At 33.0% G+C, this 19,109-nt stretch overlaps 1 protein-coding gene across 2 annotated transcripts; it reads right to left on the reverse strand.

The window, feature by feature from the left end:
• Positions 1–5,135: 5,135 nt before the first annotated feature.
• Positions 5,136–18,634, reverse strand: LOC132754123 (zinc finger protein 569-like). 2 transcript variants are annotated; one of them, XM_060744716.1, is made up of 3 exons: positions 18,556–18,634; positions 10,783–10,892; positions 5,136–6,801 (listed from the first exon to the last, which is right to left on the reverse strand). In XM_060744716.1, exons 2-3 carry the CDS (start codon positions 10,885–10,887, stop codon positions 5,314–5,316), a joined length of 1,593 nt encoding a protein of 530 aa, XP_060600699.1. In that variant the 5' UTR covers positions 10,888–10,892; positions 18,556–18,634; the 3' UTR covers positions 5,136–5,313. The 2 variants fall into 2 exon arrangements, with proteins under 2 accessions (XP_060600699.1, XP_060600700.1); XM_060744717.1 differs by lacking the exon at positions 18,556–18,634 and adding an exon at positions 18,357–18,485.
• Positions 18,635–19,109: the final 475 nt, after the last annotated feature.

Below are 19,109 nucleotides of genomic sequence, written 5' to 3' on the forward strand. Positions count from 1 at the left end.
AGTTTCCTGTCAATTAACGAGTTTCATGCCCCACCCAACAAGGAAGACCGTGGACACCTTTTGTATGTTTGCCTACTTCACACAAAAAGATGGCAATATAATATTTAAAACAATAAACTTGGGTTTTAAGACTTGCATTGTATAATTCTAAATATTTTATATAAACTAAAACAAGGTCAGTAATTTTGCACTTTATATTGTTTCTCATAATCTGACTTATTAATCAGTTCCATTTTTTGTTTGTCTCTGATTCCCATTGTTCTTGAGTGATCTCCCTTTACCGAATTGTTTTTACCTCCCTTAATCAGAATTGTTTTTACCTCCCTTTTCGAGATTTTTTTCTAAGGAAACAATGGTAACATTATGCCAATTATAATCTTTTGCTTTAGAGGCAGATTTTCCTAAAATAAATTGAGGATAAATGGTAGAATCATATGACCCCGAAATAAATCAATGAACCTGTCTTGTTTATACAATACAGCCATAGAGAAAAAAGTAAACGACACATGAAAAACAAATAAGAATATCAGACTTGTTTATGGAATGTAAAGGAAACTAACTGAATAGTTCTAATACCAACACAATGGTACAATCATAGCAACAAAAAAATGTCACGATTGTAGGTAAGAAGTGGCTGGTAATGAACAATGGTTGCTGCTACATGAAAATCGGGCCATCTGTTTGTACAAACAGTATACATAATATGCACATAATATTCATATCATCATATCCTCACATGAATGCTGTAATGAGTTAACTCCTATTAAACTATATAATGAGATAACCTGCTACTGCATGAAGGTGACAAATTATAAATCAATTATCAGGTTCAATCTAAAACAAAGATTCAGGCTTAACAAATAACACAAATCACATTTGTTATCATAACATGAACATTTCAAATTTGATTTTGAGGCATGCATATATTCAGGAACATTATTACATCACAAAACAATCATTTATTAATCCTGCTGAAAATATAACCCTCTCCATGCTCAATTTCAAATGATATGGCCTATAGTCTAAACATTGCACCATCTGACTGAATACAATAATAAAATTGTGCAATAAAAATCACTATAACTTACAAGTTATTTTGGACTTAATGACAAATTTAACATTTTAAGAAGTGCAGTATTTGTATAATAAAATGCACTGAAAGAGATAGTACTGCATGTAGCAAACATGATGGTTGATATGATAGCAGATTTCACTGTGTTATAAGCTATTCATTACTTTTATAATATTTCATTAACTGAACTATTTGGATTGTTGATTTTAATGACATACAAAATGAAAAATGTTCATAAGTTCATATTGCAACTTTCCAGCATTAGTGGTGAAAGATGACCACTTTGTGTCACTTTAGGGTTTGACCAACCAGCAATATGTTAGCCAACTGTGAAAACTTTCTTATATAAAACAATAAATTAATATACACACAGAGTTTTGAACCACTCAGTGACAAATAGAATGTAGTTACCATCAACATCTACCAGGAGATGAAAATGCTGCCCTATGAGCTTTATATTCAATTGATTATTAGGATTAGCCCTTACCACACTAAACATCTTAAATGGACTTGTCCATCTTTCAATCTAGATAAAACCATTCATCATAATTCATTTATAGGGAAAATATTTGAAATAAGCCCTGACAGAACAGCGAACAGTGGTTGGTAGAATCAGTTGATCTGGTTGGTAGAATCAGTTGCTGCCAGTGTGTGTATTCTCTGGCTCCATCAGGCACGAAGTGTACAGACCCCAGACATGTCACCATTCAAATCCATAAAGGTTATTATATGCCAAAAGGTGATCTATAACTTTTAATTCATTAACTAGAACTATCACTAAATGTGATTAATACCCCCACAAGACTGCTTCGGAAATGAGGATGTTACTAGTAACAGAATACCTTGTAAAAGAATTGAAATATAGAGTTATGGTTGTGGGCAATTAAAGATAGTTGTGGTTTTTGTATGTTGCATTTCCTTTCAATGTCGTTGGCCATTGATGAAGTTTTATTGAATTACTCTGTAATAAGTCCAGAAGACAAGGAAAAGAAACAAACGGCAATAACTCTATAAATACTGAAGATGGAGTTATAGTTCTTGTGCACTGCACTTCCTCTTATTGTGCTTGACCATTGTATGAAGTTGTTTTGAATTCCAACCAGTATGTTGTAAGTTATTCTCTGGACAAGAAAAAGTATCAAAGGGCAGTAACTCTGTATTTTGTCAAAATAGAGTTATGGCTCTTGTGCACTGCACTTCCTTTTAATGTCCTTGACAACTGTATGAAGTTGTATTGAATTCCAAACAGTAGTTTTCAAATTATGCTCTGGACAAGAAAAAGTAACAAAGGGCAATAACTCTGTAATTAATCAAGATGGAGGTTTGTTCTTGTGCACTGCACTTCCTCTCAATGTGCTTGACCATTGTATGAAGTTATATTGAATTCCAACCATTAGTCTTCAAGTTATGGTCGGGACAAAAGAAAGCAATGGAAAAGTAACAAAGGGCAATAACTCTGTAATTAGTCAAGATGGAGTTATAGTTCTTGTGCGCTGCACTTCCCCTTATTGCGTTTGACAATTGTGTGAAGTTGTTTTGAATTCCATCCAGTAGTTTTCAAGTTATTCCCCAGACAAGGAAAAGTAACAAAGGGCAATAACTCTGTAATTAGTCAAGCTAGAGTTATGGTTCTTGTGCACTGCACTTTCTCTCAATGTGCTTGACCATTGTATGTAGTTATATTGAATTCCAACCATTAGTCTTCAAGTTATGGTCCGGACAAAAGAAAGGACTGGAAAAGTAACAAAGGGCAATGACTCTGTAATTACTTTAGATAGAGTTATGGTTCTTGTGCACTGCACTTCCCCTTATTGTGTTTGACAATTGTATGAAGTTGTTTTGAATTCCAACCAGTAGTTTTCAAGTTATGCCCCAGACAAGGAAAAGTAACAAAGGGCAATAACTCTGTAATTAGTCAAGATAGAGTTATGGTTCTTGTGCACTGCACTTCCTCTCAATGTGCTTGACCATTGTGTGTAGTTATATTGAATTCCAACCATTAGTCTTCAAGTTATGGTCCGGACAAAAGAAAGCAATGGAAAAGTAACAAAGGGCAATAACTCTGTAATTACTTTAGATAGAGTTATGGTTCTTGTGCACTGCACTTCCCCTTATTGTGTTTGACAATTGTATGAAGTTGTTTTGAATTCCAACCAGTAGTTTTCAAGTTATGCCCCAGACAAGGAAAAGTAACAAAGGGCAATAACTCTGTAATTAGTCAAGATAGAGTTATGGTTCTTGTGCACTGCACTTCCTCTCAATGTGCTTGACCATTGTGTGTAGTTATATTGAATTCCAACCATGAGTCTTTAAGTTATGCTCCGGACAAGGAAAATGCAACGGACGTCTGGACCGACCGACCACCGGGTGACTCCTATATACCCCCCCAAACATCGTTTTTGGGGGTATAATGATACTAAATATGGTATGCGAGTCAATTTTGCAGTTTCTGCCAGTAGGAACAGTAAGTCAAAAAATATATCAAGCTAGTCATTTCCCAAAATTCTCCTTCATTAAATATAGCATTGAATATGGAGATTGTTTGTAGCACAGTTCCATTCAAAAAATCATAGAACAAGTCATAATATTTTCATTCCAATAAACAAAATCTTATGAAAACCGACAGTAACTTTTTAGTGATAACTCGATATTGAGTCTGATTTTTAAGTTTTCTTAATATCTACCAAGTGTTTAATTAGAAAAGCAAATAGCAATTGTAGTATCATGATAAAAAACCTCGTTCTAAGCTCTATCTGTAACAAAATTCTTTTTTAATAATTGTCTGAGATTCACAATTATTGAGGTAATGAATGGTAAAAGAACTGCAAATATATTGCTCAAGAGTCAGACTATCATTTGAAGACAATTTATCCATCAAGAGTCTATGAAATGCTTGATATGATAATGGAGACTAAAGCCACCTGAGACCGACCTACATATGACGTATGACTGTTACAGTTAAGTTGTGGAATCAGGTATTACCTGAAGGTTATACGTGTATATGTCACAGTTTTAAAAGCCAAATTCTTGAATCAAAAGTGGTCAGAACAGTAGTGAAACTTTTCTGTTTAAAAAGAGCACTGCATCTGGTGTTCATGCTCATCTGTTTTTGAAACTTGAAAGAGGCAGAACTCCAAAATTATTGCCTTTCAGAATAATGTTCAAGCTTCATAATTTTGTGATAACTTTTAAAATGTTTGAATTTTAAAATGAGTTACATTAAAAGTTTTTGCAAGATGAAATGGCTGCATTAGTCATAATAGCCTAACTTCTTCTCCTAAACAGACAAGCAAAAAAAAAACAGATATTTCATGGAATGCACGTAACCTGAAATATTAGTTATTTCATGAAACTCCTGGTTGCTTTAGGTGTTTCATGTAATACTTTAAAGATTTCAGTTGTTTCATGATTTCACAACTTTACTGTAACATGCATGTCAGAGTAGATTTACAGTTTGCAGTTTTATTCCTTATTTTGATATAACGAAATATGAATTTCTTGCAGGGCTTTTTTTCCTTCTATAGCAGGAGCCGGTAAAGGGCTGCTTCCCCAAAGAATAATTCTTTCAAATCATGCAGTTTTCCCCAAAAATTGAATTTACATCAAGTTTTTTCTTCCCCTTTTGCAAATATTCTGTGAAATTTTCCCCCTAAATTAAGGGCTGGGCTGCTTCCCCAACCTGTGAAAAAAGCCCTGACTTGTAAACTGTTTCAAAGCACGCCATAATGTCCAAAGTCGTATAAAAATTCAAATATTCTTACTAACTATATAGCATTAATTGCTCATTATTTCTGTATGGAATTATTCATTTTATGCATGTTAAGCATAAAGAAAGTTTGGAAACAATCCAGATCTACTTGATTTAGGAGAAAGAAACCTGTTCATAAAGTACACAATTTTTCTAAAATCATTGTCTGACAAAAATTTCTCTCCGAAAATGAGTAAAGTATGCAGAATATTTAACTGAACAACAGCATACTTAGTATATAATGTTGTTAATGTACATAAAACATAAACAAACAACAAAAATCATCTAATAGAAATAGAAGTTTGAACGAATATCAACTCCCTGTAGAGAATAAACATAATGTACAAATATACACTACTTTTATACATCATAATGTAACATTCATTAAACTGTTTAAATAAATCTATAAATTAATTTGTCATATCTTTTTTAAACAATTTATGTTTCAATCAATACAATGAATATAAATAAATTAAATCTATATCTGATCTTCCTATTTGTCATGTACAAGTGAATGCTTAATTAACCTATCATGTCGGGTAAATGCTCTCGGACAAATCGGACATTCAAATGGCTTCTCCCCACTGTGATCGTAACTGTGCCGTTTAAGATGTTCCGCTCTCATATATGATTTACCACACTCGAGACATCGGTACGGGCGTTCATTGGTGTGTCGACGATAATGTCGCACTAAATGCTCTCGTCTCCGGTACTGAGAGCCACAAATGTCACAACCGAAAGCCCGCTCCTCCGTATGAATCTTTGTGTGAATACGAACTTTCTCTCTCGTTTTAAACTGTTTCTCACAATATTCACACTGATAAATTATATTTGGTGATTCCTGCGCACCTTTTCTTTTCCTGCCACGCTTCTTTGGACTAGGTGAACTAGAACTCTCGTACTCCATGCCTTCGTCAGGATACGACACAGTCTGAACTTGTCGACTTTTCGATTTCGTCAATGTCAGTCGTATTCTAGGTTTCCTTCTCTTTCTTCCATCTTTTTTCTTATTCATGCCTTTCAGAGTATAGGCAACATCTTTTGCTGCCTTTCTAATCTGCTCAATATCATCATCAATACCACCTTTTCTTTCCTTCTTTTTTCTTCCCCTTTTACTAGTCGGACTAACCTCTACTTCGTAAGTCCCTATTTCGACTTCAGAAGCAATATCTTGATTCTTAATAGTTTCAGAAGCTGCAAGTATTGCTTCAACAGATCGCTTTGATGGTGACTTGCGTTCCACATCAAACACCGGCTCCATTTTAAAGTGAATTTCACCTGTATTTGGATGGTAAACACTAACAGGATCATTATACGCCTGTCTCATTCTATACAGATCATCATATGAATTAAGATCATCAATGTCTAATGTCCTTGAGGAAGATGGCTTAAGCGTAAATTTTGAGCTACCTGGAGATTTAGTAGGTGTGCTAAGCCTTCTTTCTCGGTGAGTCGGGATATAAATATCTTTCCTCTGTAGATACATGGCAGTGAGAGGTTTGCTACGCACTATCTCCTCCTCCTCGTCGAGACTTTGAGATGTGCTGATCTCTTCCTCAACAGCTTCTTCAATAACAAGTCCGTTTTCATGATCACCAAGCTGGGGAGACACATGATCGCTGTTCGTAATGGACAACGGTCTCTGGATGACTGGAATGGTACCGATATAGTCATGGTGATAAATACTCTGATAAAGACTAAGTCTATCGGGGATCAGATCTTCGGAAACACTTTCTACTTTCAAGTTCACATGTTGTTCCATAGAGGAACCTGACATCACTTTGTCATTAACGTCAGTGTCAGAATCATCATTATACACGTTCATTTCATCTTTCAGACTCCTTGTATCTGTAATAAGAATCTGATCACTGTTATGATCATCTGACCGTATCACAACATGTTCCATGGCAACAGGTGCACTATAGTTGTGCTGGCTAGAATCGAGAGTTATTTGAATTGGAATCTGGCTCGTGTCAGACACCTGTATAATAGACAAAATATTGTGTGTTGTTAACATAAGCAAGTTAATACATGTATAAGCATAGCAAAATCTGTTGCTTTAGACCTAACAATTTTGTATTGGCATGACTTCTATAAATAAACTAGACCTATCACTGAAGGTGATTAATACCCCCACCAGCAACTTTGACCTTTTGAAAAATAAGTAGTCTGAAGAAAAATTTGAACACAAACTATCAACTGTGTACATAGAAATATTTCAATTTATTGTAATCCCAACTGGGGTCTCCAAATAAGCTTGCTATACAAGTTTGATTACAATATCTCATTCCTAACTCTAGTTATTGTCCGGAAACCATTTTTCTATTTCTAGTAACACTGTAATGGTGACCTTGACCCCAGGGGGTCCAAATGCAAAACCAACCAATGTCTTCATATAAGCTTCCTATACCCTAATTTTGATTACAATATCTCATTCCTAACTCTAGTTATTGTCCCGAAACCATTTTTCTATTTTTAGTAACAGTGACCTTGACCTTGACCCTAGGGGATCAAAATGCAATACCAACCGGAGTCTCCACATAAGGTTGCTTTATACCAAGTTTGATTACAATACCTCATTCCAAACTCTAGTTATCGTCCAGAAACCATGTAGTGGACCGACCGACCGACTGACAAGCTGACTCCTATATACCCCCCCCACACTAAACTTCATTTGTAGGGGTATAATAAATTTCCATGTATTTAACTTAATATTTGGTGTAGACAAATTCTGTACCAGACAATCACTGACGAAAGCTTCAATACCAAAGCATGTCTCACTTTAAACTCAGTCATATTAGTCTATACACTGACCAAGATACCTAGAAAACATCTAATATCAAAGAAAATGTTTTACACATCATTTCATTAAAATTGAAAACTTTTTGATCTGGATGCCTTCTTTAAAGAATGCATTCACATACAGATCAATGAATTAACAGAAATTTAAGCATTTTTATACCTTTCTTTAAAATCATAAGAAGAAATTCTTATGATTTTAACATAAAGATACAAGAGCCCGGTTTGAGCTGGGTGATGCTCCCCGAATAGGTTTTGGACACAGGAAAGTACACCTCTTGTAGTTTCAGAGTAATGTCCCTGGAAAAAGTTCAAAGTGCAATAATTCTAAAATTAGGCAAGGCAGAGTTACTGTTCTTTGCACTGCACTTCTAATCAATGTGATCTATCAACCTACAAAGTTTCTAGATGATATCTCTTATGATTTCCAAGTTATGTCCCCGACAACTTCAAAAAGTAAAAATAAACAAAGGGCAATGACTCCAAAATTAGGCAAGGCAGAGTTATGATTCTTGTGCACTGCACATCTACCCATTGAGATATATCTACCTACAAAATTTCATGTTGATATCTCTTATAGTTTTAGAGTTACGTTCCTGACAAAGTTCAAAGTGTTAAAATTAACAAAGGGCAATAACTCCAAAATTAGGACAACTAGAACTCCGCGAGTCGGATGTGTCGCCTTGTGAACAATATAGTTTAGGACAAATGGCCAGGACAAAAATGAAATTTGAAAATCAGCAAAGGGCAATAACTCAAAAAATAAGAAATGCAGAATAGCAGTTTCTGTGCACTGCACTTCTTATCAATAAGATAATTAGTTTCAAGTCTAAAGCTTTTATAATTTATAAGAAATGGCCTGGACAAAAATAAAGTATGAAAATTAACAAAGGGCAATAATCAAAAAATAAACAAGAGCTGTCAGTAGGACAGCAACGCTCGACTATTCTTAGTGCTTGATAGTAAAAAAAATGCTTGATACAGTTACCTCCTCCTGTTTACAAGTTGGGGTCATGATGGTGAACAAGTGTGCAAAGTTTCAAAGCCATATGTCAATGGACTTTGAAAATATTTGAACTATTACAAAAACTTTAACATAAATTCTAAGTCGAAAAAGGGGCATAATTCTGTCAAAATGCTTGATAGAGTTACCTCCTCCTGTTTACAGGTTGGGGTCATGATGTTGAACAAGTGTGCAAAGTTTCAAAGCCATATGTCAATGGACTTTGAAAATATTTGAACTATTACAAAAACTTTAACGTAAATTCTAAGTCGAAAAAAGGGGCATAATTCTGTCAAAATGCTTGATAGAGTTACCTCCTCCTGTTTACAGGTTGGGGTCATGATGTTGAACAAGTGTGCAAAGTTTCAAAGCCATATGTCAATGGACTTTGAAAATATTTGAACTATTACAAAAACTTTAACATAAATTCTAAGTCGAAAAAGGGGCATAATTCTGTCAAAATGCTTGATAGAGTTACCTCCTCCTGTTTACAGGTTGGGGTCATGATGTTGAACAAGTGTGCAAAGTTTCAAAGCCATATGTCAATGGACTTTGAAAATATTTGAACTATTACAAAAACTTTAACATAAATTCTAAGTCGAAAAAGGGGCATAATTCTGTCAAAATGCTTGATAGAGTTACCTCCTCCTGTCTACAGGTTGGGGTCATGATGGTGAACAAGTGTGCAAAGTTTCAAAGCCATATGTCAATGGACTTTGAAAATATTTGAACTATTACAAAAACTTTAACGTAAATTCTAAGTCGAAAAAGGGGCATAATTCTGTCAAAATGCTTGATAGAGTTACCTTCTCCTGTCTACAGGTTGGGGTCATGATGGTGAACAAGTGTGCAAAGTTTCAAAGCCATATGTCAATGGACTTTGAAAATATTTGAACTATTACAAAAACTTTAACATAAGTGGTTACGCCGACGCTCGGGTGACTGCAATAGCTCTACTTATTCTTATCGAATAGTCGAGCTAAAAATGCAGAGTACCAGTTCTTGGGCATTGCACTTCTTTTTAATGAGATCTATCATCCTATGAAGTTTCATGTCCATAGCTTTTATACTTTAGGAGAAATGGCCTAGACAAAAATAAAGTATGAAAATTAACAAAGGGCAATAACTCAAAAATTAGGAAGTGCAGAGTACCGATTCTTGTGCACTGCACTTCTTCTTAATGAGATCTATCATCCTATGAAGTTTCAAGTCCATAGCTTTTTTAGTTGAAGAGAAATGGCCCGGACAAAATTAAAGTATGAAAATTAACAAAGGGCAATAACTCAAAAATTAAGGACTGCAGAGTACCGGTCCTTGTGCATTGCACTTCGGGTTATTGAAAGAAGCATGCATACCAAGTTTGAAGTCAACCAGACTTATAGTGACCGAGTTATGCTCCGGACAAGCTTTAGGGGACGCCGACAACGACACAGACGCCGCCGACAAAAGTAACCCCTATATGTCGCCTTTTGAAGGCGACACAAAAAGAGTTATTGTTCTTATGCACTGCACATCTACCCATTGAGATCTATTCACCTACAAAGTTTCATGTTGATATCTCTTATAGTTTTAGAGTTATGTCCCGGACAAGATTTTTCTATAAGGGGAGATACATTGTAATTCAAATACCGGGCGAAATAATTATGGTTCTTTGACACTGCACTCCCCCTCAATGCCCTCTACCACTGTATGAAGTTTCAACAAATTATCTCCAAGGGTTTTCAAGTTATGCTCCGGACAAGACAACGGATGGACAGACATTCTTACCAGAGCTACATTATGGGGTTTTCTTTTGTTATTTCTTTTGTTCTTTTTAACCCCATAATGCAGAAAATAACCCCACAAGAGAAACGGAATGAATGATATCAAAGACATCTATTGTTATGAGAACAATAGACCAAACCCCATAATGTAGCTCTGGCTTGTACAGATGGACAAGGCGCCGACTATATGCTCCCCCGAAAAATTTCGGGGAGCATAAAAAATAATAATGTTTTTCTTCTGTTAGATCTCTAACCATATTTTGAGCAGAATACCTTAAATCAAAATTGCTGCAGAAATTGAATTTTCCACTTATATGCAAAATTGAGAGAATTTGGTTGCAGGATGAACGGCTCTAAAAATATTTCTTTATCTCTGAAGTGTTGATAAAATAGATACCTGAATATTACAAGTGTTTGCATAGATATGTCCATTTACAAGCTGCACATTAATGTCATCCTGGGCCAATGGTACTGTCACAGTACCATCTCCCACAGTGTCCATTATACCTGAAGACAGAATGAAAAGGACTTCTTATTATAATATACATTGAGTCATTGACATTAACAGCAAAAATATATCTAATATTAAGGTTCATTGTGTCTGTAGCTGAACATTTAATGTTTCGATTGTGGATAGGAAAGATTACCAATGGGTATTTTTACAGGAACATTGCAGAAGCACCTATATTGAATTGACTTAAAATGTTATGGCTAATAAATTTAAGCTCATATTACTGGTCAGTTCTGTTGTATAATTATTTTGCCAAATAGTTTCACTTTACTTCCATCTGTTCAAAAGATACAGAGCTGACAAAATTTGCTGATAGACTGATAGATGGATGGACTGCATAGTAATATACTCCGAAATTTTTTGGGGGCGTAGAACAATCAAGCATCGTCAAGCATAGGTGTCACATTTATACAACATCAATATATCAATTGTCGATATTCAACATTTAGTCCAATATTGTTTCAAAATTCTGAATATCTATACAATTTAAAACCCATGTCTCCCTTTCTTGTGAGAGAGGTCTGTTCTATTCCTATTTGTTAACAGGCTTAAATATATAGAGGTCAGAGAGACAAAATAGGAAATTTATACATTTTTTCAGTTTTTTTTGTGGATAAAATGATGTATTTGTGATGACTAAAACAAGCATGTATAACACCATGATGACAGTTTATAACACATTTTCATATGGGCTCTACTGTGCTAGCTATTTAATTCAATATGTCAATCTCTTGTTACTAATATGACAGCAGGCAAAGCCTATAATTTTATAAACAAAAAAAAATGTATGCATTTTTCATTTACAATTTCGTGTTAAAATTGTTGTTAGGCATTTCATGCATGGTGAGCATGCCACCTCTTTTGATTGTCAATTGGAACACCTCAATGAAAATCTTAAGCTGAAGAGTTGTGATTATTCTGTCATCGAAATACCCTGCCAATAGTGAGTTACAATAGAAATGGTGGCGCTGAACTGGAAAGGAGGCTGAAAATTTCACTAATATATATTTAAAACTATGGCTGCTTTTCCTAAAGTTGTGGGTTTTCCTTGAGTTGTTGGTAGGTGAATGACTTTTTGAATGATACAAAATGCACTTGGAAATTTTGCATTTATTATTTGTTGTTAAGAAGTTGTAACTATTGTAATAATTTGGCCATTTGTCCGGTTTGGTTACATTTTTTGACAACATACATATATATACAGCATGCCCATTCACGCACTACAGTGCGTAATTCACGCACAAAATTTTAAATGCAAGCATAAAAATTGTAAGCAAGGGGGTACATGCACGCAAAGTAAAACCGTCAGAATGAATGTTTGGAATAGCTATAGTTTGGGATAATCATGCATATCAACTGAATGTCGTTGCCATCTACAAATGGTTAGGAACAGTCTAAACCCGGTCACAATTGCATGTCTGCTTTCAAAGTCATCTCAGTCTGATTCGTAAATATTTTAGTCATGTCTTGACGTCACATGTACTGTCTTAAGAAAAAAAAGTTTTGGATTATTACAACTGCCAAAAAGTATTTTGAGTTCTCCAATGATCAGCAAAAAGTTAGTCACTTTATTTTTTAACAACTACCTTCAATTGTGAGCTTTACGTATGCCATATTAAAAGAAAATATAAACAATTGAGAATTTGAAATAAATGTACATAATTTCGGATATACAAAATTTTGATTATGGGTAATAATTGTATGGACTTAACAAAATACCAATGATTGTATAAATGGCTGTTATATTTCAACCTTAAGTAATGAGTTTGTGTCTGTGTTAGTGGGTAGTAATACTAAGTGAAACAGCTTCATTAAATATCATGTTGACTAAAATGTTTTTACAAACAAAAACATGTTTAAACTTATGTGTACCCCCCAGATTTTGAAATGTACCACCAATTTTCAATGACAGGGGGTACATGTACCCCTTCATTTGAAATTGAGTGGGCATGCTGATATATATATATATATATATATATATATATATATATATATATATATATATATATATATATATATGATTTACTTACCAAGAGTCATGGGAATTTCTTAAAATAGACCATTGACATCACAGGAACAAGCATGGACATAAATATATATATTTTTAAATTTGCTTATATTAAATTATTTGAATTCCTTTAAAATTGACACATGTAGACTATAGCTGGGCTAGCCTAGGACCACAAACTTCCCCATATTTATTCTGATTTATTTGACTCTCCAACCAATACACGGATTGACAGTTACCGAACTAGCAGGTTGCCTGCTGCACAGTAAATGGGCCAATTTTTCAAAAATACATGTAATGCAGGCTTTTTCAAAAAAATTATTGCATTTTCTATTATTTCTTTGTGTTTTTACAAAGGACTTACTATAAAGCAAATGTGCCCAAAAAATTTTTGTGATAGCATTACCCAAAATAAAGATACAGACATTTTTATACCCTAAAAATGCCCAATTTTACATGTAATGTGTTAGCATCTGTTTTTTTGGTGTTTTTAGAATTAACACCAATATTATCTGTTTTAATTCATCACTTAAATTTGTTTACATGAACATAGAAAATTTAATAACCTTTCCAGTGATATATAATACTTGGTATACATCATTCTGGTTTTTATCGTAAAGATGATTTTAGTAAAATCAGACTTTTGTAATGCATCAGTTTTTTCAAAATTCAGTTGTTAAGCAAACAAGTATACCATTAAGCAATAACAAATAAAATAGTACTTTATTGTCTCAATCTAATGAAATATGAATTAAAAACATATGTTAAGTGTTTTCAATTCAAATTTTCAAACATTTTTACCTTAGTAGGCATTTTAGTGGTAAAAAAAATTTTGTGATGAAAAAACTGTAACATCCGTCCCCCTCTCATAAAATACCCAATTATAAAACAATACTCATAAAAAACAATGTTTCTGGTGCTTAATGATAGTCTTACAATGAAAATGTTATCAAAAATGCCAATTTGTATGTTTATGAGAAAAAAAATACAATAATGTAAAAGTTGTCTGTAACATCCGTCCCCCTATATAAGGTGCTTATTAAAACTCACATAAACTGTAACTGAAAGGAAATTTTAAACTAAAACACCAAAGTTACAATGAAAAATGAAGAAATAACAGAAATAAAGCACTGAAATGATGTATTTATAAAAAAAAATATTATTTGTTAACACTAAATTCCTTAATTTTGAAAAAAAAAATCAGTATTTTTTTGCTCTGAAAACAAAATTATTTACTTTGAAATATAATTTTTATGTTATTTTTTAACATCAAGTGGACCTATGAGTTTATTAAGATAATATTTAAGCTTATATGAATTTATAACAAATATAATCTTTTGTTATTCTGTGTTTACAAACTTAGGGTACAGAAGGGGACGGATGTTACAGAATTGAACTAAAAATTCTTTTTACAGTAATACAAAACTAACCTTGTTCTTATGATGCATGATAGAGAAGTAGTAAGCTTTGCAACTGTATAGGAATGTTTCACACAACAAATAAAATACTATAGTTTAAAAAAAACTAGAAGAAACAAACACAAAATCCATAACAGGAGATATACAAAGAGGTGCAAACGATAGAGATGTTGAAAGTATCTTTTTGATTAAAATTGGTCAATTGTTAAAACATAAATTCTTTAGCCTTAAATAGTTAACAAACCATGTATCCCAGCCCCTCATAAAACAGTGGGATATGGATTCTAAATCTATACACACAGAAGGGGCTGGCACTTTATTGGAAGTTAACGAGCTGTATATTGGGAGCTGTGTATATTGTATATTGGGAAGTGTGATATATTACAAAACAGTAGGGGTGCCAATTAAGGGTAATATATATTATGCTTAAAAACAGTGGGAGTGACTACTATATCTGTTTCAAGAATGTCTGTCATTAAGTAATAAAGTTGAAGATCATTTAAGTCAAAGGATTTATTGAACTTCAAAATTTTATAGGCTAAATATGTAGTCAATGAAAAATAAACAAATAAAGAAATATAATTCAACACACTGATTAAAATTTTACCCCAAAAAAAATTCAAGCACATTTTCATACAATTTGACCCATTTAATTATTGTTAATAAAGTGAAAGAAACTTGTAAGTAAAGGATATGGTAAGGATTCCTGTAATTAAAAAGTTAGAATAATTGTGAAAATTATTCTGTAAATAAACGCTTTGCAAATTATTTTGCACCTATAAATTTTATTGAATGACATATTAGTTCATTAAGTTGAGCAGTTCATGCTCACTGAAATATTTACACAGAGAATTATTAAAAGTTAGAAATAATGAGATTATGATACTGAATCATTATGAAATTTTTGGATAATGCTGCTTACATTCCACATTAATCAATAGAACTTAATTGCAACAATTTAAAATCTTATAATTTTTAATGAAAATTTTTAATTGTGCATAATTTATGTATAAGTAATGAAAATTCAACCTTGCATATGTTTCAATCTGAAAACTTATTTACTTCACACTGCATCATATCTTTTACAAATATAAATATTATTATTTAACTAAAGTATTTTGTAAATAATTTCATGTATAGAAAGGTACCGTTGGTATGACAGTTTCTCTTTAATGTTAATGCATTATCAGGAAACAAAGATTCTTTTATTTAATTAGCAATGTTTTTATTTTATTCAAAACATTTCAATGTTCATTCAAATGTAAGATAAATGGAAGAAAACTAAGTCAATGCAACTTTTCATTGTGAAACGCAAATAGTAAGAAACTCCATAATTGTCGGGTATATTTCTACATTTTTCTCATAATTTGTTCAATTATTTTACATTTATTGTGCTGTACAAAGCATATACTCTTATAAATTTTATTACTTTAAAATAAAACCAAAAAAAGTATGAACTATGAGCTTTAAACATCTAGTGTAACATCCGTCCCCCCAAAAATGTAACATCCGTCCCCCTGATACAATTCATTTTTGGGTTATCTGACAAGAAATATACATAAGAAAGTCCTTTAATTTCTACTGTTTTATAAGAAATGTGTTTGCATATTTGATTTAAATATGATTTGGTGTACCTATCTTTGTTTTATTTCTCTCTGTTTCTAACATGTTTGAAAATTTCATTTTGTGTGAAAAATACTGAAAATTTGAAAGCAAATATTTTTATATCTAAGATGAATTTTCTGGATTTTTTTTGTAACATTAATCAGAACACATAATATTTTTATAAAATAAAGAGAAATAATACAATTTTTATTATAAACTGTAAGATATTCAGACTTTTAGTATATCTTTGTAACATCCGTCCCCTACCCACACAGTCAGCAAGAGATGTAAAATTTTGAAAAAGGTATCCAAAAAGTTATCCTTTCTTTCCAAAAATATTGTTAAAGACACCCTAAGGTACTTAAAAAGAGCAAATATTGTCTTGTATGTTTAACTTTATTTTTTGACTTAGATGCTAACACAATTGGCCCATTTACTGTGCAGGCAAGATGACAGGCTATTCTTAAAAGTAGAATTGCGAGTAAAGATAACCGATTGCGCATCCTATGTAAAATGGTCTGACTTGTGGTAGGTTTAACCGTAAATTTAAATACCTTCAGTGTCAAACAATGTAATACTTGAAATATATACTGAGACGAAGCTTAGATCTCAAGCTTTTCATTGGTGTAATAAATTTTAAAATCGGACATTAAATCGCCCCAAACTAGCGGTTTAAAAAGGGCTAAATTTACATTGTTTTAGCATTAGAGATATCGATTTTACTTGAAGATAAGGGAAACAACTCGTTTTCACTCAATATTATACCTCGTTATTTAAGACGGAGTTCATATAGAGACTGTCAATGAGTGTATATCAATACATAACTTTCCATGGGCCTAAGTGACGTGGCTGGACTGACCAACTTGGAGATGCCAGATAATACAGCTTGCACCTAACCTGTATATATGTAAAGTGTCTTGCGGGGTGAAGTGTCTTCAAAATGTAAGGGGTAAAGTGTCTTGTTTCACCTGTAGACTCAGTGGACATGTCCTCGATCAATTTAATTGTAAAATTACACCCAACAAATTAAACTTGCCTTGTATGAGTAATATTTCCGTTGAAAAATATCACCAGACACTCTTCTTGTAAAACGTCATATTTTAAGCTAGGGAGCAACCATTAAACATAACAATAACAACATAGGTCATAGACCACCAAATTTTAAATTTTCTTAGGATAATGGACACGTCGTCGATCAGCTAATTTTGACATGATAATGTAAAAAAATGATTAAAATAATACTTGTATGACAAAATTTGGAGTTTATATTTAAAAGAAATGTGAATAAAATAGAAATGAATTATTTGAGATCTTTTACTGGGATCCATGCGTTTATCACCTCCATGACTGATAATAATCTCTCTTGCAACATTTTTAAAAAAATAATCTAGAATGAGGACAGCCTCTTGATGCCATGAATGTTGCATAATTTATCAGAATTTGTTCATCTGCAGGCTTTAACATACACTCTTCCCCAAATTTTGTAATATAACCCTTGTATTTCCCATTGATATATGGTTCTGTACAGTGGTGTAAGGAAGGCCTAATTCAATAGCTGCTTTACGTATGGAATAGCCCTGGGTCACAAGATGTTTTGTCTCACTAGTCTATATATTTGATCTGGGTGGGTCCTAGGCATTGCTGAAAATATATAATTGAGTGTCACCAAAGGGGAAAAATATAGTGGTGTTAAACCAAAGGAAAAAACAGTAAAATATAGTGGTTTGTAACCTATGTGTTTTTCTATCCCATTAATTTACTACTTTTTTACTTTTGATATTATGTAAAAATATCTAATTATTCTTAGGAAAGCGAAAAATATGTATTTTGGGCAAAATATTCATATATTTAGCATCTTTTCTTAGTGGCTGATCCCTGACCTAGATTACTGTAGGAAATCGACCCACCTCCTTCCTGGAAAAAGAGCTAAAAGCTTACGTAATTTTATTATGTAGGAAAAAAAATTGTATAATTATCAAATGTAGTTATTTTTTGTCATTTTTATATATTTTGTATAAATATTAGAGGTAAGGAGAAAAGATGTACTTAATTTTTTATTGGGTAATTTCTACTTTCACTTTGCCATTGTTTTTAGAATCGTCTGCTGCGTGAACTTTGACCTCACATAAATACTCTTCAGTGGGAGTTTAGTAAAGTACTTACATGTGTTGGAAAAACAAAGCAAAGAAAGTTCGTGTTTTATCAAGTTTATTTGAAAAAGATACAAAAAACAAATTTTTGATCGAGGACCTGGCTGATCGAGGACGTGTCCAATCACTCTAAACATGAACCAGATTTCAGGATCAGTGCTCAGCGCACTGAAAAAAAATGTCAGAACAGTAACTGAGTATGAAATACAGCCAACATACACCTTACTGATTTATATGGAAGTAAAAATTAACAAAGTCACTCTCTGATGTAAAACTTACAAGCAAAATGCACGAAAAACGCAAATCCTGCACTCCACCCACCAAAAAATTCAAGATGGCGGGTGGGGTGATGTGGCTAAATTCGAGTCTGTACAACGATATATCAAGAATTGAGTGAAGTAATACTGACGAACATTTACAAAAACGTATAACTTATTAATCCGGTAACGTGACACTATATATTTTTTACTTTACTTACGGCAAAAACGATTTTATCGATAAAATATATTTCTTTGAGATGAAACGGCTTGGAGCAACGGAGATTCTCGGTTTTGATTGGTTAAAACAATGAATACAAATACCAAAAAGGAGTCTCTATTTAACAAAAAGGTTTAATAAATTCAATATCCCGGTTCTTGGTTTAAGGGAACTTCACGTACGTTCATTAGTCTGCAATTAAAATCGATAATAAATAATAATATAGATAGCATTTCTGTAAGACCAGTTATGCCCAAGTTAATAGATAAATTAAATACCTGTAGATATCAGAGGTCATCTCATGGACTAGGTCTTTTTTTATATGGTCGCACCCAACAGGTGGTTGTTGATGGTCAAAATTCTGACAACCTACCTGTTCTCTCTGGTGTCCCCCAAGGCTCGGTCCTGGGACCTTGCCTCTTCTTATCCTACATAAACGACCTTCCTGGTAGTGTTATGGGCAAGGTCAGGCTATTTGCAGACGATACAATAAATCAACAATTAACAATCAAATCAAACCAAGATGCCCAAACCCTCCAAAAAGATCTGAACAGT

Source organism: Ruditapes philippinarum, unplaced genomic scaffold (assembly GCF_026571515.1).
Source record: "Ruditapes philippinarum isolate M1 unplaced genomic scaffold, ASM2657151v2 ctg7678_1_1_1_1, whole genome shotgun sequence".
In the NCBI taxonomy this organism is placed as follows: domain Eukaryota; kingdom Metazoa; phylum Mollusca; class Bivalvia; order Venerida; family Veneridae; genus Ruditapes; species Ruditapes philippinarum.